Genomic DNA, 27,587 nt, shown 5'->3' on the forward strand with positions numbered 1-27,587 from the left:
ATTCAGAGGACCCCTGAGTTGCTCTCCATCATGATCCCCCAGATCTAGACTCTCGTGGATTTCAGCCCTCATTTAATTGTGTTGTTCCAAGTTTGATTTTCTGGGTTTAGTTATGATTTGGATTCATTTCTTGATCTATTAGAGTAAATGACTTAGAGGGTACAGGGGATGAAAAACTAGCTTCTAAGGATTTAATCAATATGCTGAAAGGTATGTGACTTTACATAGAAGAAGCTGAAAGATATAATTTCCTATTACCAGCTAGGACAGACCTTTCTCCCAGTCCAAGGTCTGAGTTGAGAATCGTACTAGCTCAGGCCTGCACAACATGCGGCCCGCAGGGGCTCACTGTGAGGCGCGTGACAACTATGGGTGGTGCGGCCCCATCTGATCAGCCGACCGGTTGGAGGAGCGGAGCGCCATCGGGGAGGGGAAAGTGCGGCGATTCCTGCTGTCGGGCTGCCAGTGGGCGGGACACCAGCAGATGCCAGGATGCTGGCATGACGTGGCGTCATGACATCACGGCCGGCGACCACAGGATTCAAAAAGGCTCCAGCAGCCCTGCAAGCTGGAAGACAGAAGCCAGGTAGGGGAGGGGAACGGGTTTGTGCTGAGGGGAGGGGGCAGGTCAGGAGAAAGGGGAAGGCACCAAGGGGCAGAGTGCAGGAGAGACAAATGCCAGGGGGCCAAGTGGAGACAATAAGGAAAAGGGCAGGAGGGGAGGTGTCAGTGGGAAGGGGGACAGGGTGATGCTGGGAGAGGAGAGGGTAAGGGCATTGGGAGCCGTACGTTGTGCAAGCCTGATTTAATTGAAAAATTCTTAATAAAGTATCACCCCCCTCCCCCAAACCTACCCTTGCGGCCCACAGCTGTTTTCTTTGGAGTAATATGGCCCTCGCCACCTTCCGAGTTGTGCAGGCCTGCACTAGCTGGATTTTGAACCAAAATCTAACCATGTGTTTGGTAACAACCTCATACCAGCATTTCAGAATAGCTCAGCATCACCCTAAAATAAACACGGGCAGTGTTACAAAACCAACCTGGATCAATTGTTTTTCTGGAAAGGAAGTGTCGGGTGCAACACCAACATTGGATTTTTCAGTTTATTCTGGAAAGCAAAGAAGGGCTTGCTATTCTGAAAAGAAAAGTCAAGGACTCCAATGAGAAAGGGGCACAGAGCAAACTCGCAACAGAACTACTTTCTACTCCTGTCCAGTAAACGTATGGCTAGTGGGAGAGCAAGACCGGAGCTTGTAGAACCAGCTATGCAGCAAAAATGGGGTTGCCAAGTTACAACTGTACAGCCCTTGTAAGAATGACAAGCAGTTTTCTTTGACGTAAAAACAAGAGCTTCTGCGGTGAGGGAAAGGAAGTGTTAATTGATACCTGGCTACCGAAAGGTGTACGGCTGGGCATTGTAGTTTACAGCTAAGAAAGCCCCAAAATTGTCAAAACGGCCACCCCAGGCTGAGGAGAAGAGATCATTGGCTAGCCTGCTGCTGACAGAGCTTTCAACGTAGCTACTGGCTGCAATGAATTCAATCAGCCAGAAAGCACAGGTGATCTCATGCTAAAATGCAGCACTGAGTGACATTATGCAAGGTCACTAGAATATTTAAGAAAAAAAAAAAAAAGCGTGTCGCTCTCCTCTTCTGGGAAGCAATACAAGCTCTGTTCCTGGAAGCACTGAGCATGGAGAAAAAAGGAACTAGCACTTTCATACGACGGGGAGGGGAACACAATTACACAAACCAGACTTATTTTCAACTCCATGGAGTTTCTTTTAAGTTCTCTGGTGTGATTTGCTCTCATTCAGGGCACAGACTTACACATTAGCATCAATGTAAGTGATAATATGTGGAAAGAGGCCAATAGCAGCCACCCCCTCTAAGAGGGGCTACTTGCATAAATGTTTAGAAACTGGAACAGTTCAAGAGACTCGGAAAAGGATTCTGGGAGGACAATACATCTGAAGAAGTCTATAGCTCCATTTCCTTCCTGTTAAAGAAGACTGTTATTTGCTAGGGAGATTATGAAATTCTTTACGGCAGCATCAGCCACTTAAGACGCACAGGAATTAAAAAACCCCACAGATTTGGAACTGCATCAGACCATGGCCATGTGCAAAATTACATGGAAAACGTGAAGATTCCACAGAAGGCAGTAGATTATTTCATATATGCTGCTGCAGGTAGGCCTGGTGGTAAAAGTAACCCTCCACCTTTTTCATTGTATCCTTAAAAAGCCCTTGGTGCCAGGGAGGTGGAGACTTCTGGTGTCAATGCATTTTTTCACAATCCTAACCTTTACACAATTGAACTCAGTAGCAGTAGTTACTTCTCAACGTCACTGCAGTTACACTTCTAACCGGTATGTTTTGTTAAAAAACAACAACAAAAAACAGCAAGAGCAGCAAAAGCATGAAGCTGAATACATGCACAAGCCACTACCTGGTTTCACCACCCAGGAGTTCTTTTGTACTGGCCTGGAAATGTAAGAACAGAAGCTTCCGTTTTGCATGCATGCTCACTCAACATGAGCTACCTATTTGAGCCACCTCCCAGATACCTACAAGTGTTCCCATGCACGAGAGCCACGCAATTAGTGTGGTTAACATCCCATCTACTTCCTGAAACCAGCCAACACAGCTCACTCATCTGAGTAGACAGATTTGATTGTTTTTCTGAAGATCCGAAGCTAGCCCCAGGGTTTTAATATTAGTCTGTGGTGTAAGACAGCTAACTAGCTATATTACAGCTACCCCACTGCACAAATTAGGGTAGATGAATACCTAACCTGTGCTAACAGAGTTTGATTTCAAGATGGGGAGGGATTAAGATTTTGGAAGAGGTATAGTAAGGATCTGGGAGCAGAGCAAGACTTTCAACTTCAGCATCTTCCCTTGTGTACATTTTAGTTAATTTCAGTCATGGAATAACATACACTGAAAAACAGGCCATTTGCTCGTGCAGGAGGCGCTAAGCTCCTGCAGATCCCACTAATTTTAACTGGAATGGCATGTGTTCACTGCCTTTGAAAATCAGGCCACGGAGTACCCACTCCTAACCCGCCCTTTGGAACAGTTGCAAACCAAAGGGTTTTGGTCAGTATTAATTACATTGCCGTCTGGGAGGGAAGGGAGAAGAGAAAAAGGAAAATTAGTGGCTATAACCCTGTAGCCCGCCTGAGGAGTAAGAGCTGCCTTGCGGATCAGAGACAGTACTACAACTCTACTACGTCCACAGAGTTTGCAATGCAGAGTTCCACGCTGTGTAACTGGGCATAAAAAAATCATCTATTATTGGAGTCTCGCTTGCTTTAAATCTTCCTACTTTTGCTCGCTTGTGGTTTATTCACAGCTTTCCCTGTTGCTTACACATCTAGTTTTGTGGTGAAATTTGCCCATGTGCAGAGGGCCATGACAAGGCACATGAATCACTTATGTCCTACTTAGAAGGACTATTTTGAAGCCTTACTAGCATCTAGTGCTCAATTTCATCCATAGCACTCAGGAAGCCATGCTGCAGAGAGGGCAGGATTGTTACTTTTTTACTCTGATGTAATAAAATCCTCAAATTGTTTGCAGACTTGCTCATGGGACATAATAAATAGAGCCCTGCAAAGCCACGGATATTTGCTTTATATCCACGGCTATCAGCATTCGTGGATGTGGATATCCGCGACTCATTTTTGTGGAAATGGATGCAGATACCAATTTTGCATCTAGAACCCTGCAGATTTGCAGATATCCATGCTCATTTTTGTGGACACAAAGAGTATCTGTGCAGGGCTCCAATAATAAACCCCACAGCTGCTTAATTTTCTCTGCTACATATCTAACTGCCTTTTGCATAAGGGCTTTTAAAACTAAAGATATTTATGACCTTTAAGCAATAGACATGGTAACAGCATGTGTAACCAGTGTAACCAAATAAATCTGCAACACTGCCTAAAGAAAAGGTTTTTATGAAAATAGCTACACCGTACAAAGGCATTTGGGGAGTTATTTTTAAATGTTGAAGAGGCGCAGTAATTTTCAAGTCTTAGAACGTTTATCCAGGTGTTCATCTTATTGTTAAGAGCATCACGTACTGCACAACAATGAATTAGTGTTGACTTTTTAAAAACCTGCCATAGATACATTTTGCAAAGCATTTCAGTAGGCCAGTTCTATATAAGGGCGTAACTAAATGATGTACTGGATTTTCCCTTGAAAGTCCTACAAAAACTCAGCCCTGGTGTTCTGCAGTGACATTTGGCCGAACAGCAAAACACAAGTGAGAATAGTATATACAGAAAAACAATCCATTTTCGGAAGAAGAGGCCACAAGCATTGGTACTGTTCTGCATCCCAGAAAGGCAGCTCTGTACTATTGAGCTTACTACATTCCAGAAGTCTTGTTCCTTTGGAAAGTGACTGTACACAAGTCTTTATACTTTGACTCAGGAGAGCAACCCTGTTCCACTGAGTAACTTGTGCTTAAATACTGACCTCAGTTGGATCCATAAAGGAGGGACTGGCTTAAGTGAGCAGATCGAGAGCTGAGCATGCACGGCTTTGGCTAAACCCCCAGGGACATTGTAATTGGTGGGAAAGGGGTGGGTGGGCTTGATAGCAGAGGAGTAAACACCGAACAGAGAGACAGGAAATTCAAGAGGGTTTTTAGAGTGGAGTGAGAGGGTATCACCAGGAGTTACATAAGGAAGAGGAAGTTTAGGCTGAATACTGGGAAACTTCCCTTGACGTTTTCATAGTCTATTTGACCGAACTGGGAAATGGTGGAAGCATGTCAGACATTAAACCAGGAAGGACAAAGCTTTGAACAGCGTGCTGGACTAAGGATGGCTACACACTGGGCTGTGTTAGTAGAATCATGAGGTCTTTGAACAGAAGGGAGGCCGGTTAAAGTGTCCTATGCAAAGAGACCAAGTAGGAGATTTTGCAAAGCCAGTGAAGATACAAAGCTGCCTCTACCCACGAAAGTTAATTCTGCTCCAACCTGCTCTTCAAAGCATGTGTCCCAGATCTAAACTGGCACCAGCTGAAAGAATGTTCATCTTTCCTTTTCTGCTCTGCAGCTCCTCTACATGTTTCGAGTGGGCGGAGAGGTTTTCAAATTCATCTTGTTTTCCGAATATGAGCAAGAGCACCCAGATGGGAAAACCCCACCGAGGCCAGTAGCCACATTTGCTTTCCCTCCCTACAAAGAGGGTCGTAAACAGCATGTTAAATGTCACACGTTTGCAAAACTCTCACCTTCAGCAGCCCAGCAGGAGCCTGGCACTAAGTTGCACCTGAACTTGGATACAAAGTAAAACGGGCCAGATACATCCACCGGGTATAACCCCAGCTAGGCTGTCCTCTGTCCACCAGGAACACGAGGGATCCAAAATGGCTTATGACTACAAGCCACAATTGAAGCCAAACCCTTATGGGAAGAGAGCAACGCCTGCATGCCCTGTCCTTCAGCATCATTACACAGAATCTCAACACTCAGTTTTTCAGCCAGTCTATACGCAAGTCCGTCCCCCCCCCCCCCCCCCGAGTAGCCAGCATTTGGGAGATTAAGGGAAGTTTGGCATTTCTCAATTGGAGGGGAGAGGGAACAGAGATGAAGGCAGTGATTCAAGACACTGAATATAGTAAAAGAGCAAACACTGAACTGCACGTTTAGGTCCCTGTAGCTAGAGGATAAAGGTTATCGATGGTCTTCCAAACACAGCTTTCCTTGCAGCAAACTCATGTCATTTACCAGAATAAAAGCTGCTACTCTCATAAACAGCAGATGTAAGCTAAAAATACTGGACACGGAAGTAGGCATTAAGCAATTAAATGTCAAGTATCTTTGCTCAGCATCTGTAAGCAGAATGCTGCTTACAAAGAAAGTCATCACTAAAGTTTATTCTCTCCCAGAAATAGGATCATGCTGTTAATGCAAATTAGCTGCGTATTATTAGAGAGCGATAATAAAAATACCCCGCACAATACTCAGATAAGTCAAAGCATCTACTGTGAGGAATACACCAGTGTGCATCACTCTTTATGTAGCACTGATTTACAAGTGGCACTGGGACAGTCAGAGCTCTAGGAATAAAAGCAGCATAAGAAAATAAGCAGGGGGCATAGTTACTGAAACTCTGTGCAGCTCTGAGAGAGACACATGGAGAGTCTCGGGCCTGTGGTTTCATAGGACTAAGTTTTGACTGTGGAAAGTGAGTTTGCTGGGAATGACATCAGAACCACAAGCTATAATATCCTCATTGTACGGTGAGGCATAGCAATCTTTTGTTCAGTCACTGCTACTTGAGACGCTAAGACTACTGGTAAATACTCACGGTAGCGTATCCATTAACACTTTAACTGGTGCAATATGTCCATAAGCATGTTGCTTACTGGAAAAAGCCTTGGCTTCTGATGATATTACACTGCGGGTACTTGGCAAGCAATATTCTGTTTTCTAAATAATCAATTCAGCAGAAGCACAGCTGGTTTGCAATGTTACTGAAATCCCATGCTGGCTGGCCCTGTCAGAAAGACTTCAAAGTTTCCCAAACAGGTATTTTTACCCCCCAGCTACTCTATTAAGCAAAATGTTAGTAACACACAAACACTTATTTGTTCTCTGCTAGCCTGCTTGCTATCTGTCCCTGCATGCTAGCCCACACTAAGCAAGAGTAGGCTTGGTCAGTACTGGGATTAGAGGTACCCAAGGTGCTACGTGAATCCATGCCAGTGGCTTAGTGAGAACAGTCTTCCCTCCAGATCAGTGTTGCACCCAAATCCCGGTGTGGGACTGGATTGCTGGTCCTGTCTACATACAGCCCTGCAAAGCACCTAAGAGAGCTGGTTCCTCTAGACCAGATATCAGCCTGACGTGCAGAACTAGTACTAAGTACCCACAGCCCCAGCTGAAGTCGGTGGCAACTGGGGAGGGTTAGCTATATATCAAAAGAAAGGTCTCAACTTAAAACCAAGCCACCTAACTGCGGGTTGTCTCCTCCTGAAACCCAAGCCAGATCCTTCTCCCTGCAAGAATCTTGCCCATTTACTCTCAGACAGGTCTGCACGCTGGCCTGCAAACACCCACGTGGTGAAGAACAAGGAAGTCACCATCTCGGAGATGTCCCAGAAGTTGGGGGTCTACAATTTTAAGATTAGGCAGTCAGCTGCTTCATGGCAAGACGTCCTTCCCAGAGGAGCTGGCTACGTCTGGTCTGGCACACTTTACATTCACTTGTTAGCCTTTAGGGCACAGTTCAAGACTCGTTTCTTTTTTCAGACTTTGGGCTAGACAGGTTTACTGAGTGCAGCCTGTCCTGAGACTTGTCCCTTGCATGACTAGTGTGTACACACAGATGTGCAATTGAATAGGTTTTAGTAAGCACAAGGAGTCAGTGTGTGTTTATGGGGGGGGGGGGGGGGGAGAAGGGGAAGAGTTTTGCTCCTTTGACATTTTCTGCTGCTTCCAAAATAAAAGTGTAAGCAATAGATTTCTCTATAAACATCATGACAATCACCCCATGCAGCACACAAATTCCATAAATAAACATAGTCCATTGTAAAATAAGGTTTGGACACCACATCTTCAGCCTTTACAAGTACCTGTGCAAGGAGGCTCCTGGCTTAGATATTTACCAGCCAAAAGGCTGCAAAAATTGTTGTTCTGTGACAAATCTTTACTTAATACGGAAAAGGCCTCTGTCTCCGCTCGGGGCAAAATAAAATAGCAGCTTGACACAACCGTTCTTAGTTACGCTTCCACATTTCTAGGAACCAGCATACAGATGACACCAAGCGGCCCCTGGATGCGACTTGGTGAAATATGTGCCCATAAAAAAATTCTCCAAGAACATGAACGGCAAACAGATACTCTAACCTCTTCAAGTGCTTTCAGAAACCTGATACACAGTCTGCTACATCAGCTCTACCTTCACCCCCAATAAAGCTTATAAATCAGTGTATTTTCTGGTTGTCAGAGGATGATCCTCCGCACATGGTATGTTTGTAAGGAGACTTTGTGGCCCCAATGCTGCATGTAAAACACACAGTCTGGACATTCAGCTCTGCAGGACAGCGTGCTTGCCAGGACAGCGATGATGTGGAAGGCCAGACTGGCTGAGCTGCGCAATCATTGCAGTTAGGAAGTTTTTCCCTCTCCACCCCCTGCTCCATCTGAACACCAAGTGGGGTTTCTCATGTACTGTTTTGTAGGAAAATGTTTGTCAGTTGGCACTAACGGCAGATTCTAAACTACAGAGCTGGGCCCAGCCAACTCAGAACAATCAGAATTACCAGAACTGCCTCCCTGGCCCTGCTTCCCAGGAAGAGTCCAAGGCGATGTCTTTCTTGGAACGTGCAGCTAGGGCCGCTCTGCCAAGCCAACGAGTGCACATCGGTGTAATCTGACATCAACGGTTTTACCAGACTAAGTGAGAGCTGTACGGGGCTGACGTCAGCAGTCAGACAATCTTCCAGACAGGGCCTCTGTGGTAGTAATCCCAGCAGAACTCTCAATGTCTTTCAGTCGAACAGAACACTTAACATGCGCCTGTGAATTGGCATTTGCATTAATTAATTTGCACAGAACAGCTAATTTTCCAGTTTCGTACAAGAGAGAGTGTGACCTCTGACCCTTCATGAGAACATTTTCCTTTGCTTTACAATGCAGCTCTAGCCAGAAGTGACTGTACGAACGAGGCCCTTCCTTAGACCTGCTGTGTGCACATCTGGGTCGCGTTTGCCAGCAGCACTGCCAACCACACCACGTTTTGCTGCAGATCCACTACAGTGCTGCAGGAACAAAGCGGTTCCATCCCTGCCCACGCAATGAGCTACGGTCCCGTTACCGAACTATTATGACAGGTGATGGTGTGAGTGACAGACCGAGCCCCATTTGACTTAAAGGTTCAGCTGAATTTGCAATATTGGGTGTTAAAAATATCTCCAGTGAGGGCGAGCAAGGCAGATACAGAAGTGTGCGCTGCTCGGAGAGTCACTGGCTGCAGCTGTGTAACCCACCCCCCTAGTGTGGGTCACTGTCCCATGCAGTGGCACTTAGACCACTTACCGTGAGAGAGATGAATAAGGGAGCTCTACAGCCTACGCTGAGAGCCAGCTGGCTTTTTGCTCAAGTGACAGAGGCTCCAGAGGTTCCTGGTTCAAATCCGCCCAGTGGCGGTTACAATTGCACGTTCACCCTCGCGGAAGAAGGAGACCTCGGGCCCCTCTAGAGTTATAGCACAAGTACTGCAGGGGGTTAAAGAACACAAGGCTGCTCCTGAACAAGTAGCCCAGAGCGTTTCTCGCTGTCTTGAGCCTGCTTCGGACTGCATCTCCCGCCAAACGGGAGCCAAAAACCTGCCAGCCCGCCGAGGACAAAATCCAAGCGTCTGATACGACAGTCTCTACTGAACCGCTGTATGGTGGCAGAGATCTCACATAAGGAAGTGTCTATGAATTTCAATGCAGTGTCTGCCCACAAAGGACATGATTTAATTTGGCGACACTCAGGGTTTGTGACATTGTAAAGGGCAAATGTTACACAGTTAATATTGACAACCTCTATTTTTAGAAGTAGATTTCATTCTGACCAGCCAAACTTGCACAACTACTACAGGCATATATTTCTTTTCTCAAGAATCTTCGACCTAGATTTCTCATACAGGAAGGGTCTTTTTCTTCATCTTGCAGACAGCAGCGCCTGGTCAGAGCAGGGTAAGCGCTGAGCCTCAAGCAGTGTTACAAAAGTCGGTGAACAAAGGTTGCTAATCTGTGTTCCATCACTGCCCAGCCATTATGTTCTTGTGTCTCAGGGCATGTCTACACAAACCACTGGTTCCACGGGCAGCAATCAATCCAGCAGGGGTTGATTTATCAGGTCTATAATTGACATGAAAAATCAACTGCCGAGCACCCTCCTGTCGACTCTGGTACTGCACCAGAATAAGTAGCAGGGGTGGAGTCGACGGGAGAGCGTCTTTCATCGACTTGCTGCAGTAAGTAGATCTAAATGTATCAATTTCAGCTACGTTATTCGCTTAGCTGAAATTCAGTAACTTAGTTCGATGGCCCACGGTGGCATTGGCCGTGCCTGCATGTCTGTCAGTGACACGATCACTTACTGGGTCAGAAAGGAGCGCTGAACATTGTGAGCACTGAACACCTGGGGCTACAAGAAGAGTAGGCCCAGGGATTTCAGTGCAGTTACGGATTTAAATAGGTTTGACACTATGATTGGTAAGTAACTGTCTCCAGCTCACATCACTCACTGTCATGTTCCCTGCTACTCAAGGCATAGATGCTGACTCCATGGGTCTTTGGGGGCTGGAGCACCCACAGGTAAAACCTGTAAAACCCACCAACACCAAGTTTCCTCTCACCCCAACCCTTCCCTCCGTGCTTCTCAGATGCTGATAACTCCCTCCTCTGCCAGCACTTCTGGAGTGCTGCAAACAGCTGATTCCCAGCATTCAAGCTCCAGGAGGAAGGGGGAGAAGTGGGAAGGAGGGTCCTTAGGGAGAAGGTGAGCTATGAGCCCTTTTGCTGGATTCACGCCCCATTCAGCCTTAAGCCATGCATGGCAGATTTTGGCAGCCTGGGGGGGGGGGGGGAGGGAGAGATAGGACAAGAAGAACTGGACAGCATGGATCAGGGCAGGAAAGTGCAAACTCAGGGAAAAAGAGACAAGGGGAAAGAAATCAAGGCACAGAAAAAAACTGAGTGAGGCACTGGAGGAAGACTCAAACTAAAGCCAGGACACAAGATTTTCTGCCGGTACAGTTTGTCTATTCACACATTTGGTTACATTTCCCACCCAGAAGAGAGGATGTGAAGTGTTATCCACAGTGCTCTGGAAAGTTTGGGCACTTCTGCACAGTACAATTAAGGCAATTTCCCCTCCCATTAACACCACCTCACCTGTTAATTGCAACTCCTTGGAAGTTTGAAATGTGAGCTGTTCCCTGACATCATATGTGTTTACTTTGTGGTTGCAAGCTGCTCTCACGAATGTGGTGTTGAGTTCACTAAAAGATTTTCCCTTCACAACCAAAAGTGGCATGTTTTTTCTGATCACAGAAATCAGGAGGAAAAAAAGCAACCAAGATTTTGGGTCCAACAATTTTGATGTGACATCTTTAACATCACACTGTCTTTGAGACCTATGGTATTCAAAAACTTATTATATTGGCTACCCCTTTCACACAGCAAGCCTCTGAGTGTGACATACATAAATAAAACATGGGGGGCATAATTTAATTTTAATGGAAGTTTGAGGGTATCTGGCCCTGGGAACTGACAACTCGTAACACCCAGGTAACCACTCTGCAACTTCCTCGAGGGATCATGATTCCCAGTGTGAGAACCCCTGCTACAGGGCCACTGGACTGTGAGTTTGTTTGAAAGTAGGTTTGTATCAGAAACGAAGGAGCATATGTACAGTACACACAGGAATTATGGCTGTCAAGCAATTAAAATTAATTGCAGTTAGTCCCATGAGTGATCGGGTTAACAACACAATTTAAATATTTTTGGACCTTTTCTACATTTTCAAATGTATTGCTTTCCACACAGAAGCAAAGGGAACAGCGCTCACTTCATTTTTAATTACACCGGAAAAAGCAAAACACTGTTTTCTTCAGCTCCCTGTAGCACAATCTCGATCACAAAACCTTCAGCAGGGGTGACTGACGAGGAAGGGCATGGGGGAGCACTGGCCATGTGACCACCCATCATGTGACTCCTCCCCCTGCCATCCCTAACCCAAGGGAGGGTCCGATCCCACCTCTTCCCACTGCTGCTCTGCTCCTCCCCAACCCTGCCCCACTCACTTGGCCTGGGGAACGAGCAGGGGCCTGGGGCCAGCAGCAGCGCAAAGCAGAGGGACACTCCCTCGCCCACTCTGCTTCACTGGCTCCTGGCTGTATTGCTTCCCTTCTGGCTGGTGCATGCAGGGCGCAATCCCACCCCCCACTCCGAGTCACATGGACAGGGGCTGGGGGAACAGAGCTGCATCGCCAATGAGTGTGGGTGCCACCCTTCCCCCTCCCTCCCGCTAATCCCCTGGGCTGCACACAGGCTCTGGTCCCTTGCCCCTCCTGCCCATGGTGTTTTGGGGGGAGTCACCCCGGAGCTTTCAGGTGTAGAATTAGGCACAAACACCTGCATTCAAGAAGAAAACAAAGTAAAACTTTAGGTCTCCAAGTCCCCTCAGTCCTACGTCTTGTTTGAGCGATTGGCTGAACAAGTTTAGTTAAATTGTGCAGAAGATGCTGCTGCCCCCTTCTTGTCTACAAGGTCACCTGAAAGTGAGGCTGTTGCTGGTGTCGCAAAGTATTTACCTGCCAGAGGCACTGAAGAGCCATATATCCCATCATGCTTCAACATCACTCCAGAGGGCAGGTTCCGCCCGACAACGATCCAAAGCAGAGCCTGCGCACGCATGTTCCTTTTCATCAGCTGAATCAGATGCCACCACCAGCCGGCTGATTTTCTTCTCTGGTGGTTTGAGTTCTGTAGTTTTCACGCTGGACTGTTTCTCCTTTACGGCTCCTGAAAGCATGCTCCATCCCTCATCTCGCTCAGATTTTGGCAGGCATTTCAGATTCTTCAGCCTTGGGTCGAGAGCTGTGCCTATCGTTAGATAACTCTCGCTGGTACCTTCTCCGCGTTGTGTCAAATCTGCTACGCAAGTGTTTGAAAAACAAGTGCTGGGTCATCATCTGAGACTGAGACTTTGTGAAATCTATGGCAGAATACGGGTAAAACAGCAGGTGACACACAGCTCTCCCCCTAGGAGTTCAGTCACAAATTTAATTCATGCGTTTTCGTTAAATGAGCATCATCGGCAGTGAAGCATGTCCTCTGAAATGGTGGCTAAAGCATGAAAGGGCATAGGAACAATTCGCACGTCTGGCACGTACACACCTTGCAACATGGGCTACTAAACTGTCACGTGAATCTCTGGTCTCTCTTTCAAGTGACACTGTCGATAAGAAGTGGTGAGCGTGAACGTCAACAAACATGTCTGTCTTAAGTGGCTGACCAAGAAATAAAACTGAGTGGTCTTGGAGGCTCTAAAGTTTTACATTGTTTTGTTTTGGAGTGCAGCTATGTAACAACATTTTACTTTTGTAAGTTGCGCTGTCACAACAGGGAGATTGCACTGTAGTACTTGTGTGAGGCAAATTGAAAAATATTTCTTGTATTGTTTTTACAGTGCAACCATCTGTAATCAATAATTATCTATGTATTTTAGAAGTGTGCATATCTGTGCATCCATCTGATCAAGAACTCCTCCTAGACAGTGAGAGCTAGGACCATCAGAATCGGGATACAGCTTCCTCTTCGCCGAACTTAAAACAAGGTCTGGGTTTGGTTGTGCCAGGAAAACAAGATGTGCCTGGAATGGGATTGTTTTCCCACAATATGGAAAGGAAGGGGGCTGCTAGGACCACAGCTGGGCGACCACACCACTATCCCCCTACCACCCTGTCACAGAGGGAGTCCAAGCCGCCAGCACTGGCCCAGTGTGGCCCCAGGAGCCACTGCAGCTGGCCCAGTATGGCCCTCCCCACCACAGGTAGACCTTGTGAGCGCCTCAGACTTACCAGCCCCTGCCCTGAGTCCCCCATCCCCAACCCCTTGCCTAACTCCTGCACCCACACCCCCTATCCTCAGCTCCCCTCCCCCCCCCGTGATTCGCGCACACACACACACACACACACACACACACACACACACACAGAGAGTAAGGACCCAAGCAAGGCTGAGTACATCTTCTAGTAATAATGATATAAATGATATACATTATGCACTGGATACTTTGTATCCTGTGTTGTAACAAATCAATATATTTGACAATTTATAAAAACCATCCAAAATAGTTAATGTTTCAATTTGTATTCTGCTGTTTACCAGCACCATTAAACCTGTGATGAGTCACAATTTTTGAGTTAGTCACATGTGATTAATGGACTGCTCTAACAGGAACCCTTCTGATAAAATCAACTGCTTCAGAGGCCTTTCCTTGAAGAGCATGGAGCAAATGTCATTGATTTCTTACTTAAGAGCAGCCTCTTCATACAACGTGCTATTTCTACTACAGCTGCACTTGTTTAAGTTAACCAAGCTATGCTGTGCAAATACAGTGACAGTTTCTTTACTATTGACTTCACGTGCAACATGGGACAGTCCCAAATTGTCAGATGTTCATTTCATAGGCTGTGAAACCCAACTAAGAGGGTGGTGGGATCATATCAGAAGGCATTCTGGGAAAAGAACAATGGAGACTTCTGCCTTACGCCAGAACAGTTACACACATCTCTCGTGTCATTTGGGGGCACTCTCCCGTCCCTTGACACCAGCTTTTTCAATCTAGGAGAAGCAAAAGACAACAAAGAATTCTGGGGAGGGGACAGTAAGTGAGCATGTAAAGAATTCTGGGAAAGATGCAGATTTCGAGGTAAGCATTTTTCAAGTGGCACAATTAATTTCCAAGGAACCATAGGAATCAATTAAAAGACAGCAGCAATAGCCTCTCTGTTAACACCCTTGTGGCAGGGACACTGTAAACAGCACGAACTGAGGTGAACAAGTTCTTGAAAACAAGGTGGCAAGACAGTCTGTTTCTAAAGGAATTTACATATTGCAAAACAGACTCGGAAATGTACCAGACTTTGCTGAAAAGCTATGGGCAAGACATCCAGATACCAGTGAAAATTACTGCAAGCAGTGCAAGATGGGCAGTTTCCATTTTCTAACCTAACCCCGCGAATCACAGAGTCCCCCAGCCTGTGTCATGACACTTGCCATTCTGGTAGATTCAGCATCTCAGATGGCAGCACAAAGTGCTATTTAAAGCTACTAATTAGGAAGACAGTGATTCAAGACAGAATTAAGCAATCAGCTTGCCCCGGAAATCATTCAGCCTCTGTGAACATTGACAGGGAAACTGCTGGCACCTGTAACAAGCCATATTTGAATGCTTCCTTCACTAGCCCTAGCTCCCCGACTTGTACAGCTGACAGGGCTTTACAAAGACAAAAGAGAGTCTTCAAAAAGCGGAGCCTGGGGCCTTGTCCACACTGGGAAAAGTAGGCTCCATAATTCCCCACTGATGGTTTTGAAAAGCCCAACCCGTAAGGCGTTGAGTTCCGCAAGCCCTTCCCCAGTATCGATTTGTTAATCTGGGGCTGTCTGCCCAAACGAAGGCAGGAACAGGGAGTGATGCGCAGCGTGCCGGAGAGGAAACAGCATTTTGCAAAATATGTCAAACCGGCTCCAGACTTATACAGAAAGACAAAGGACAAATCACTGAGCGTTCTGGGCACCAGTGACTAGTACCCACAGAAGGGCACAGCCCCCCGGCACGTGTGTGTGAGTAGCCCCACAACGTTTCAGTGCTCCTAAGCCCAGCCAAAGGAAGCAGAAAGAGCCTGCCTGCTGCTTTCTTATAAATCTCTGATTCACCGGCATTGCGAGGTGACCTTTGCTTATCGGGTTTCAATCTCACTCAGCAGCAATCGCTCCCCCAGTAACGTTCACAGAGCCACCAAACACCCTGTGTGTGCTCCCCTTTCCCCCTTGCAGGCCTGGCTTCACGTTCAATCCCCGCCTAAGCCTCCTGCAGCTCCTTCCGGTGCAGCCCCGCAGCGCGCTCTGGAAAGCCTTGCATCACAACCGTCCCACGGGAATCAACGCGACGCCAAGGAGAGCAGTGGCCATGCCACAGAGAAGTCCGGTTGCGTGCTTCACCCTTCCCCCACCCAGGGTCGGTTGGGTTTAGATTGTAGGGCTCTTTTGAACAGGGATCATCCACTGCTCTGCACCGCACCTTGCATAACCGGGGGCCAATCTTTGTTGGCCTGTAGGTAGCACAGCACAGCAGCAGTAATTAACACGTAATAGGCATTCATTAAGGACACCGAAAAAGCAGATCACCTGTAAACATCACTTTCTATGCAAGTTAGTTCTCTGGAAGTGGCTGGAGGTGTTTGCTTTCCATGACATCTGAAGGAGAAACTGTGGTTGGCATCTCCCCCTAATGGTATGACAGGAGAATTCTTTTCAGATGTGTCCTAGCAGTGCCTAGAGGTGTGGGGCCCAGAAGAGCCCCCACCCCCAGTGCCCCAGGCATGGAGCCCAGGGCAATGTCCCCCACACCACACACCTACCACTGCCTCCTGCTCCTTTCTACCACTGTTTCACACTTGGCCCAAGCCCCGCCCCTGCCCCCTCATTGCATCCCTCCCCCAAGCATCACAATTACCAGGGGTGGGGGTGGGGGTGGGGGGTTGCATGGGGCGTGGCAGCAGCGGTCACAGCCCCCCTACACTCAATGCAGCGACAGGAGTTGGAACGACCCAGCAGCCTGCTCTGCTCCACTCCACTGTGATGGGGGGAAGCAGAGCGCAGGCAGGCAGAGCAGGCTGCCGGATTGCTGTGGTGAGCGCAGGGGGGCCCAACCCCTGCTGCTGCCCCACACCAGGCCCCCTGGCTACGCCCTGGTCTGCCCTGGGCCCTGCCCATAGTACGGTCGAGATGCCCCCCCAAAGTTCAGGGCCTGGGGTGGCCGCCTCAAACCGACCTGTGAAGGGATGGCTCTGACTCGAGGCCCCAGCTGATACCAGGGTCCCACTAGTAACACAGAGGCAATCCCTGCCTCCAGCAGCTTGTACTAGAGATGAACAAGGCAGAAGGGGGTGGCCAAACGGGGAGGGAGTGAGCTGGCCATGGTCACCCAGCAGCTCAGTAGCAGAGCTGGGAACAGAACCACGGTCTCCTGAATCCCAGTCCAGCGCCTTAGCCACTGGGTTGGTTTGCCATGCCCCAAGCCAGGCCCCCGCAATGGGGAAGCGCGGTGCTAAGGGTCAGGCAAGGTGCCCTGGGAGTCTGACAATAGGTTTGGTTTTTAGTCTACTGGCAACCTCTTTCACAAGCACACTCCTCTGCAGGCTCCCTTACTCGCATCCAGCGAGCACAGAAACGACTTCTCGTGCACAGTCTGAAGCGGCTTCGCCCCGTTCAGCGCCAGCTCCTGTTCATGTCTCCAGAAGTGTGCTTGACCTTTAGAAGCAGCCCCATTACAGGAGCACTAGCAGCACTACTGCCTTTGTTCATGTGGCACAAAACAAACCCGAGCAGGCCTGTGGCCACTGCTTTCACTCCCTTGAACCTTGGTTTCAGCAGGGCTAGGTCTGCAGAGGGCACAAATGAGGTGCCCACAAGGACTCAAAATAGATTTGCAGGGAAGCCAAGAGCCCTTAATTAAGTCAGCAGCATGCAAGTCAAGAGGAGGAGACTTGTTCCCTAACCCAGATGGAAATGCAGCTTGATGGACTGGATGACTCCTTTGCGCTTGTTTCATCCATCAAAGGAGTTACAGTGCCGCATGTGACTGCAGTGTCTGTGTAGCTGTTTGCACGGAAGCCTGGGTCTTCTGGTAACTCTGATGACTGCAACATCATGTGAGGATTTGCAACCGAGGAGCAACTCCCACATGGACCATGGATTCTGTTGGGCAGGGAAAGGAAGCAGAAAGTTGCTTTCTTTTGTCTCTATTACAGGAAGTCACATCACATGGCCTTGGAATGGGTTCAGAAGCTGAGCTAAGGACTGGGGAGTTGTAACCAATTTAAAAGAGTTCCAGTCAGAGGGAGAGAGAGAGAGAAGAGAGAGAAAAAAAAAAAAGAGACACTGACGAATTACACAGCAGGTTATACAAGGAGAGAAACAAGTAATCTGCATGTAAGAGCTGACCTTCAGCTTACTCATTTTTGTAGAGCTGCACGTGTTTGGAAGATCTAGTACACTAGAATATCAATCCATTCAAACTTCTCCCAGCTTCATGCAGAATGCTCTAGAGTAGGCAATCCATGTTGTAACACAGGGATCCTCAGGTCTGGCCCCCCACTTGCCAGGATCCGGCCCCTGAGGCTCAGGGATCCCCCTACCAGCCACCCATGGGGCTGGAGCACACAAAATCTACCAGCGCTCTGGTGTGCAAGGGGACCGTGGGGAGGGTCTTTTTCCTTCTCAGACAGGAGCATCTCACTTTGCTTCTCACTTGTGTGCAGCCCCCAACTGATTTTTCTGTGGGCCAGCAGCCCCCAGCCCAAAAAAGGTTCCCCACCCCGGCTATAATAGACGCCATGTTAGTGAGTGTTCCGCAAAAACACTCAAAATGAAAACAGTCATATTGACCTGACCTATAAACCAGTACACCTTGAGAACTGCTTTATACCACGCAGCAATTTCTCTGTGTACAGTACACATCCCAAATGAGGCTATTCATCCAACACTGACACAGAACTGCTACCAGCAGCAGCATGATAAAAAAACCCTTTATTCTCCTCCCTCCCCCACCACAACTTAACCTGAAAGCACTTAATAGGATGTTCTAGATTAGCACTATTCCCTTATCTGCCAGCATTGGCTCTAACTTGATGGATGCTGAGTTGCAGTTAGAAAGAGAAAGACCTAAGCTGAGGGAGAAGAGAAAGAATAATCAAAGCAGGGTAGATTTAAATCAATTTAGATCACTTCTCTGTTTACTGATTTAAATCCTTATCAGAAATGCTACTGAATCTACTTCTACATTTGTACTTTCTATTTATTTTCCTAAAGGAAGGTTCATTCTCATTGGCTGGTAACCATTAAGACCCGCTTATCTGCAGCCAAATATAGACTTTACATCAGATTGGGTACTTTTGCTGACGCTGTCTATACACATTTATTTACGCAATTAATGTGCCCGGGATAAATGGATACACTGAACAGCAACAGGTCACCAGGCCCAGATGGGATCCCCCAAGAGTTCTGAAGGAACACGAACATGAGGCGGCAGAACTATTCCCTGTGGGGTGCAACCGGTCATTTGAACCGGCATCAGCACCAGGTGCCCGGAGGACAGCGAATGTGATGGAGGCAATCATGGCTATTTCCAGGCTGCTGAGCCTAATTTCAGTGCCAGGCAAATTGGTTGGAACTAGGGATGTAAGTGGGTAGTCGCACATCCGATAAGCAAATGTAACTCCACTAGTTGCTTCCCCACCCTTGTTGCCTCTAGCAGAGAGAGGCAGCAAAGGGCAGGGGCATGGGCGGGGGCGGGGCTGGTAAAGCCAGCTCTCCCCTGCACCATCTCTGCGGGGGGCCAAGGGAGGCCAGAGGCACAGAGGGAAATGGCGTGAGCCAGTCCTGGACGCCATGAACAGGGGCTGGTGCTGGAGCAGTCTTTGTTTGCAGCAGCCAGGGCTGGCCATGGACAGGGGTTGGGTCACAGCCCCTGCCCACGGCCAGCCCTGGAGGCACGAACAGGGTTGTCCACTGGGAACAGAGGCTGCTGGACTCAGCGCGAGCTGGGACCGACCAGTCCCGGCGTGTGTCAATCACTGAACCTATGCATTTTAAATGTAGTAAGAGCCCAGCTGCAGTGGCTCTCGCTACATTTAAAATGGAGAGCCGTAGCGCAGGGGGCTCTGGAGGCGGCACGAGCCAGGACTGCTCAGAGCTGCGGCTCTGCAGGGGCGCTTATCGACTCGTTGTACAGTCGATACAAATTGTATGGACTATACAATTAGCCTAGCCAAATCGCATTTTAATGTCCTTCGCTGGAACGATAGCAAAGCACAGAAAGATCATACAGATGAAGAAGATTTGCAGGGGAAGAGTCAATACAGCTTTTTGAAAAGACAATCTCGCGCCTCGCCAATCTATTGGAATTCTTTAAGGGGGAGGAGTCAACAAATATGTGGACAAGAGCAATCTAGTGGCGGTACTTGGACTACAAGAAGGCCTTTGACTAGGTCCCTCACCAAACTGTCATGGGATAAGAGGGAAACCCTCTCATGGCTCAGCAACTAGTTAAAAAACAGGAAACAAGGGGATAGCAGTAAATGGTCAGTTTCAGAATGGAGCGATGTGAAGAGTCTCCTAGGGATCTGTGGTGTTCAACATTCATAAATAATCTGGAAGAAGGAGTGATCAGTGAGGGGGAAGTCTGTAGAGGATACAAACTTACTCGAAACAACGGGTGGTCCTGCGGCACCTTAGACACTGACCAAACCAGATAGAATTAGGAGCTTTTGTGGGCAAAACCACTTCATCAGATGGTCGTCGGCAGTGTTCCCTCTAAGCAGTGAGGATTCATCCGCCCACCCAGGCAGCGGTTCAGGGCTCCATGCAGGAGCTGACTGACTGGGTGGGCTTATGAATCACCAGAGAAGCTAGGCAGCTTGGAGGGAACACCGATGATCGCCGTCTGATGAAGAGGTTTTGCCCACAAAAAGCTCAGCATCTGTTTTGCTTCTCCAGTGTCACAGGACCACTCGGTTTTAAAGTTACAGACTAACATGATGACCCTTCAGAGATTTTTTTTTTAAACTCTGAACAGTTTAAGTCCAAAGCAGACTGCCAAGAGCCACAAAGGAATCTCACAAAACTAGACGTTTCAGCAGGGAGAGACATAATTAAGGGAGATACGAGAGAAGTCTTTAAAATCTTGACTGGTGGGAAGAAATTGAACAGGGAAGCTAATTTTAGGGTGTGTCTGTCTGCGAGTCTGTTCAGGAACTCCTCCTAAGCAGTAAGGGACAGGGCCACCAAATTCGGCAGGCAGCTTCCTCTTCTCCTAACTTGAAGCAAGGTCCGGGGTTGGCTGTGCCAGGAGAACCGGAAGCCCCAGGAAAAGGACAGTTTTCCATACCGTGCAAAGGGAGGGGCTGCTGTTTGGAGGGATGTGATAGGAGAGTGGCCACCAGGGGGGCCCCCCCACATTTCAAGACAACATGGGGGGAGGGCGTGCTAAAGGCTGGGGCTAGGCCGCTGAGCCCTGCTCTCCCTCCGGTCAGCCTGCATGACAAGGTGGGCCCTGGAGGCTGGGGCCAGCCCTAGGCCCTCCCCCACTCCCAGCCTGCAGACTGCAAGGGGCCCCTGGAGGCCTTCCTGCAGACCACCAGGGCAGGGGACAGCACTGCAGGCTGGGGGAAGCTCCCAGAGTCTGTCCCTCTCCCCCCGCCCCACAGTGCAGAGAGCCTGCAAATCATGGCGGGGCTAAGGGAGCCTCCCCCCGTCCAGGACAGGCTGCAGGAAACTGGGGCCACTAGAGGTCATGACTGGCCCCTGGAGCTTCGTCCCCCCACCTCCCGGACAGGCTGCAGGCCATGGGCTGGGGCTGTCCCTCAGCCTCAGTCCCCCACCCCTGTCAGGCTGTGGGCTGAGGCCAGTCTACGCAGCCCCAGCCTCCTGGATGAGCTGTTGCCACAGCAGCACCACCCTCGCCGGCCCCAGTAAGTTCTCCCCAGCCTCCTCATTCCCTGCCCTTGGCCCCTTGCTCAGAGTCCTGCACCCCTACCCCATGCCTGAACCCCCTTTTCCCATTCCCCGGCCCTATACAATCGTGTAAGGAAAGCAGGCACAATTTCCCCTTCATTTACAAAAACCGACCCCCGAACACCACTGCAGGCAAGGCCCCGAGCTACGCTGTCCGCACCTGCTAGCGCAGTCCCTGTCATTACAAGAACCCATGGAATTCATACGCAGCAGGTTTAATCACAGAAGAAAGCGCTTCCATCCCGCAATGCAGCCAGCCTGCAGCGATCACTGCCAGGGGACGGTATGGAGGCCAAAGCTATACCTGGATTCAGAGCAGGATGGCCCACCAATGATTGCCAATGACCCTGGGCCGGGTGCAAGCCCACGAGCTGCGTGTCTGACTGCCGGATTCTGGGACTGGATGGCAGGTGACGCATTTCTTGACTACTGCCTGGGCTCCACACAGCGCTGCTGCTTTGAATCACCACGTGGAGCCTGACGCCGGGCTCTCTGAGGCGTTTCAAAGCAGCACCAGCCTATGCACTCAGAGTCCCCAGCTGACCCCGGGCTCCATGCGGCGCTGCCAGTTTGAAATGCTGCGGGGAGCTCAGGGCCAGAGGGGGACTCCCCGCAGCGCTTTCGTCTTTGAGGTGCAGCAATAGCTCTGGGGCGGTTTCTACACTTCAAAGGCAGAAGCGCCCTTATCGACTAATCGAAGTCGATGCAAATTGCATTGACTATTCAATTAGCCAATTAATTTGAATTTAACATCCCTATATTGGATTAGCTGGACCAACAGTCTGAACCAGCATGGCCGTTCTTATGTAGCTTACTACATCAAATTCTTAATTTCTACATTATGTTAGTAAGTGGTGAATGATGCAGTTCTTATTTAATAGATTTTATTGGGATTTGTGTCCAGTTGCATTTGGATGGAAACTGAAATGCAATTAAAATGTACAAAAACAGGCCTTTTAAAATTAGTTCTTTAAAAATAGTTTTTAAGTGTGCAAAGATGCATACCAAGTTTATCCAAATCTATTCTGTATTTAACTAAATATTAACTATTGAAAATGAACTGTCTCTGTTCACCATGGGACCAGATTTGCAAAGGCACCTAAAGCTGCAGATAGAAGCCTAGCAGGATTTTTAAAGGCGCCTATATTTTGGTACTTGATAAAATCCTATTCTGCGTCTCATGTCCTTCAAGATCTAGTAGATCTCTTCCTCTCAAACCTGCCTTTATTCCTTGATGTGAACCGGGAAAACGAACTGTTCTGCTTCTTAAACTGCCATCGGGTTCTCAACTTTGAATGAATTAGTCCAAGTGAAGAAAGTATTCTCTCTGCACCCATTGGCTGAGCTGAACCCAGAAGTAATTAAGATAAAAGATTTTCTGCACTTCAGGCACTCAACGTACTTGCATTTGGAAAAAAATTAACAACCAGCATTCACTCCACTGTAACAACTGAAAATATAGATACTTAATGCAGCATGTGACATCGTGATGTTATTTGCGATGCTTGAGTTGAGCTAAAAAATTAAAGCTGTTCCCCATGCATACATTTTATATAGAAGAGCAGCACCCGTTTACTTATCTGGAAGGCAGATGCACCACATTTACTTTATTAATTGATTAATTTCAAATCTAGTTTTGAACAGGTTTACTTTTCTAAAAACAAAATCTCATTTAAATACAGAAATCCTGATCTAAATAAAACGAAGGGATTGATTTAATAAACAATTGTTTACCTTTCCTGGGAAACCTGTCTCTCTCTCAGCCAAAAATCCATGCGCCAATCACTGTAGAAAATAGATTCCAGCCTAGGCATCTGTAGGTGTCTCGGCAACCAATTTATCTGGCCCTTGGCAAGAAACAGTGGTGCATGACCTCCTGTCAGCGTCACGACCCAGTGCTAATCTCAGAGGCACAGTATGGTTTCTAGTGAAGATTCAGTGTGGAGCTACCAAAAAAGGACTGTTCTGAGCCGTAGAGAGGGGAGCTTTTCAGTACAAGGAAGATTGATCATCGGCTAATGAGGGAATTAATACAAGCTTGTCTCAGCTCGGAGTTGTTTCAAATTCACTCTGATTAACCCCCCACGAGTGGATCCTTATTCCACAATAAATCTTTGTCATTTTAAATTCACTTGCTACCTTAGTGAGAAAACATTTCCGTGTGTAGCTAAGTACTTGGACTCTACCTACCCAGCCTTAAATCTGCTAAAAATAATTACATCCCACTGCCTCAGCTCCAAAGAAAGTTTACATAAGAGCAGATTGACAGGGATTTAAATGTGTTCCAAAAATTTAAATACCTCCTTCACATTACTACAAAGCCACCAAATTTAGATCCTACTTTGCCTAGCAAGTGGCTGACTTGAGGCAAAACAATTCACTCTGCATTGTTCTTGTTGCAACTTCAGGCTTAAATAAAACTGGACACAAAAGTCTAATTCAGTGGAGGGCTACCATTGGCCTGAGGGTGACAGATGGCCCACTGGGGTTGTGTGTGCAGCTTGTAAGACATTGTTTCTCAGTGCCCACGAGCAACAAGCCCGCTGGTTTCCATCCACGTCATTTTGTTCCCCACCAGGATTACCAAAGCAACACGCACGTAAAACAAAGGCGGGTGAAGGTGAGTTCTGACCGCACGCTCCGTTGACAGTTGAGAGCTGCACGCTCCCTCTGCAGCCAGTCACAGCGCTGCTACGGTTCAGCCAACACTCCCTGCTAACTCTAGGCCAATGGACCCCAACCAGTAGATTGGGATCTACTGGTAGATTTTGGAGCCTTTGACAGGTGATCCTGACAGGTTTGGCCGGGAGGCTGTCAAGTGCTGGCCCTTCATCTGCTGCTCCTGCCCTCTGCCTTGGAGCTGCCCCCCACCCATGGGAGTCTCTTGCTTGCTGCACAGGGTACAGGAAGAAGAGGAGGGGGTGCTGATGTCAGGGTGACCCTCCACCCACCCTGTCTCCCATCTCCACAGAGCAGAGGGAGCAGGGATGGAGGAAGTCTGCTGGCTGCTTTTGGGAGTAGGGGGTGAGCCTGCCTTAGTCCCCTGCACCACCACCCAGAAGCCACCTGTGGTAAGTGGCGCCCAGCTGAAGCCCACATCCGAACCCACAACCAGCCCCAGTCCTGAACCTCTCTTGCACCCTGTGACGGCGCGTCGGGGGTCCCCCGTCTCCTGCACCCCCGGAATGGCACGAACAGACTCCACCAGCCAGTAGAATAGAGGTGGTTTATTGCATCTTCAGGATACAGCACAGCACAGATGTCATCAGGTTACAGGACAGGCCTAGGATGCCTCAGCCCCCCTTGATATGGGGGGAGGTCTTGGCTTCTAAACCCCCCAGCCTGTTGCTGAGGCTGCTTCCTCCATCCTCCCAGACAGAAACTAACCCACCCTCCTCCAGCCCTGCCCCCCAGCCAGGGCAGCATCCACCTTCCTTTGTTCCTCTCCATGGGGGTTAGCTGGTCAGACCGGTTGCGAGATCCCTTTGCATAATGATCCATCCCTGTCCTTCTTGGCTGTGGTACTGGCGGCAGCCAGTGGGGGTTACCACAGACCCATAGAAACCAGCAAGTTCCCCCCCACTACGTCACACACCCCAAACTCCTGCCCTAGCCCTGAGTCCCCCGGCACCCAACCCCCTCTCCGCCCCGGAGCCTGCACCCTGAACCCCCCTGGCTGCTCAACTACCTCAGCTCAGAACCTCTCCCACACTCCAGATCCTTTAGCCCAAGATCAGAGTCCCTATTCCCCCTCCCGCACCCCTGACCTCTGTCCCCATCCCGATAAAACTGAGTGAGAATGGGGGAGGGAGGAAGGGAGGATGGAGTGAGCAGGGGGTGGGGCCTTGGAGAAGGGGCACGAAGGAGGCAGGGCAAGGGTGTTTGGGTTTGAGGTAGATCCTGCATTGCACTTAAATTCAAAAAGTGATCGCGTGCTTAAAAAGGTTGGAGACCCCTGCTCTAGGCACGCGCATGCAGTTAGCCAACTGCCCGATCCTGCGAGACCTCGCTTATCCACTGCTGGTCTAACTCCAAAGCTGCAGCCTCACCCTTCGAGCGTTGCTGCCTTGGGTCCAGTTTGCAGGAAGCACAATTTGCATCAGGACCAGTGCCCCCAATTTCCCAACCAGACACTTTAGACTGGCAAAGGTGGGGGTGCCCAAGGCACCCTTGAGCACCTAGCATCCTGAGCTGATCTCGAGATGCTTCCCAACGTGCACTCCTCTGGGAATAGCATGGGAAGGTTGTACCATTTGAATGTTAACAAGCCTTCCTACGCAAGATACATTTCTGTGAACTATTTATATATAATTGTACTTCTCTACATCTCTGGGGGTGGATGACAGAATCTTATTATGTTACAAATGAGAATGTAAAAGACACAGAGAATCTTGTTAGAAAAAGCCTTAAGCAAGTTAGCTTTTATTCCGACCTTTGGCCTGCCTGGTCGGAATGAGGAAGGAGGTTTCAATTTGCATGCGTTCAGTGTCTTTGTAGTTCGAACAAAACATTCAAATCATGACCAATGGATGGTAGATGCCATTTTGTTAGCTCAACGAGACCCAGGCACATTTCAGGACCCCACACTGGAACATTTCATATGCTTGATGAATTTTCAGAGATTGCAAATAATAAATTAATGGCTAAAAATAGATACTGAAAAAGATACAGGATACACCATGTCATACTTTACACAAAGGAAGATCAGTATTTTAAGCTGGGCATTCTACAAACACCAATCCACGTCATAGTAGAAACCTGAGTATACATTTGTAATTTGCCTTTTCCATTCTCTTCCATCTTCTCTCAAGGGTTTCAGTGCCTCTAACACTCATTCTAATAGAGAGGAATGACTGATCATGCTATTTCTATTCCTCCCTGTTCCACACTTGGAATGCCAAGTCTTTAGATTTTAGTGTAAATCTGAGGCAAGCTTGGAAAGTAACTTACTTGTCCTGTGATTTACAAACTGCCACCTCTGGGCCGTGCTTTATATTTTGAAGTCAGGCAATTATACTGAGAAATGTAAGTATAAATTATTCAAGCATAAATTCAAATATATTGACTCCCCCTCCTCCCCCCCTTTTTTTAAACACTAATTCTAGCAACTAAGCCCAGAAAAAATGCAGGGGCACTTTAAGATGTAGGATCAGTTTTTCTAGGACAAACTTATTTGACATCGCACCTGAAAGTATTCTGAATAGCATATTTCCATGCATCAGGAATACCAGTCCCATTAGAAATCTGTGTTTGAACTGTCAGTTCTTAGGGCAAGCAGCATTACAGACTAGAAACGATTCCAACCAGACATACACCTATGCCATGAAACAGCATGCCATGTGTAGTTGTACAGCTTTTAAGGAAAGGGCTCAAAATGGCCAGTGGGTACATACCTTTCTCACTGTTTCTGGATAATTCCTGAAAGAAAAAACATTGGACAAGTGTTATCCTGAAATGATCACACATAACGACTTAGCACATAGTACACATTTACACCCTTCACAGGAAAACTCTGCAACATCAGGTACGGGAAGTCCCTCAGGAGATAGTCTCGTGGTATCTGATGGCACAAAATAAACCTGCCAGGAAGAAGGATTGCTTCAACTGTACAACATTTTGTAAGTCATTTTTTAGGCAGGGGCTGAAATAGGGAAGTAAGCGGCTAGTTGACACCTAATAAGCATATGCCTATCGGGTAGTCGAGTAGTGACTAAACTAGTCACTTCTATTAGAGAGAGCCAGCTGGGGGGGAAGCAGGAGCTGGTGCTGGGGGGAGCCAGCTTAAAAACTGGTTCCCCCCAGCACTGTTTCCACGGGGGCAGGGGAGGCAGACGCACAGCGGGGAAATACCGTGAGCAGGGACTGAAGCCGTCCCCACTCGTGCCAGGTACTGATTGCTGCGCCTCTGCCTTTGGAAATGTAGCAAGAGGTCCCCAGGGGCTACATTTCAAAGGCAGAAGTGCAGGAGTCAGAACCAGGGCAAGTGGGGACTGTCTAGTCCCTGCTTGTCCCATGTTCCCGGCTGTGCTTGTGCCTGAGGTGCAGGTGGCTCTTACTACAGAGGCAAGTGCCCCACCTCCCTCTTATCAACTAATCGAAATTTCATCGGCTACTCGATTAGCTGATTAATGGAAATTTAACATTCCTAAGTTGCAAGTCAAAATGATACAAGTGACTACCAAAACTGAAGGCAGCAATGCGGCAAGAAGGTATAGCCATTCCCCGAGTTACGAACTCGGATCCCACAGAGTTCCATGGC

At 48.2% G+C, this 27,587-nt stretch overlaps 1 protein-coding gene across 8 annotated transcripts in view; it reads right to left on the reverse strand.

Annotated features, from left to right (window-relative positions):
* GNG7 (G protein subunit gamma 7) overlaps nucleotides 1–27,587 on the reverse strand; it is a 141,899-nt gene that overhangs the window by 26,633 nt on the left and 87,679 nt on the right. For 4 of the 8 annotated variants that reach the window (XM_075902746.2, XM_075902743.2, XM_075902742.2 and 1 more), the window contains exon 3: nucleotides 26,722–26,746. The exons of 2 other annotated variants lie outside the window; for them this stretch is intronic. Coding sequence is in view for 2 of the 6 variants with exons in the window: in XM_089774919.1 (XP_089631045.1) it covers nucleotides 12,580–12,743; nucleotides 26,722–26,746 (189 nt within the window). In the remaining 4 variants the exon portion in view is untranslated. Of the gene's footprint in view, nucleotides 1–12,340; nucleotides 12,744–26,721; nucleotides 26,747–27,587 lie in introns of those variants that run through there. 2 more of the 8 variants (XM_089774919.1, XM_075902741.2) reach the window with 1 other exon arrangement.

Source organism: Pelodiscus sinensis, chromosome 32 (assembly GCF_052426305.1).
Source record: "Pelodiscus sinensis isolate ZL-2025 chromosome 32, ASM5242630v1, whole genome shotgun sequence".
Lineage (NCBI taxonomy): Eukaryota > Metazoa > Chordata > Testudines > Trionychidae > Pelodiscus > Pelodiscus sinensis.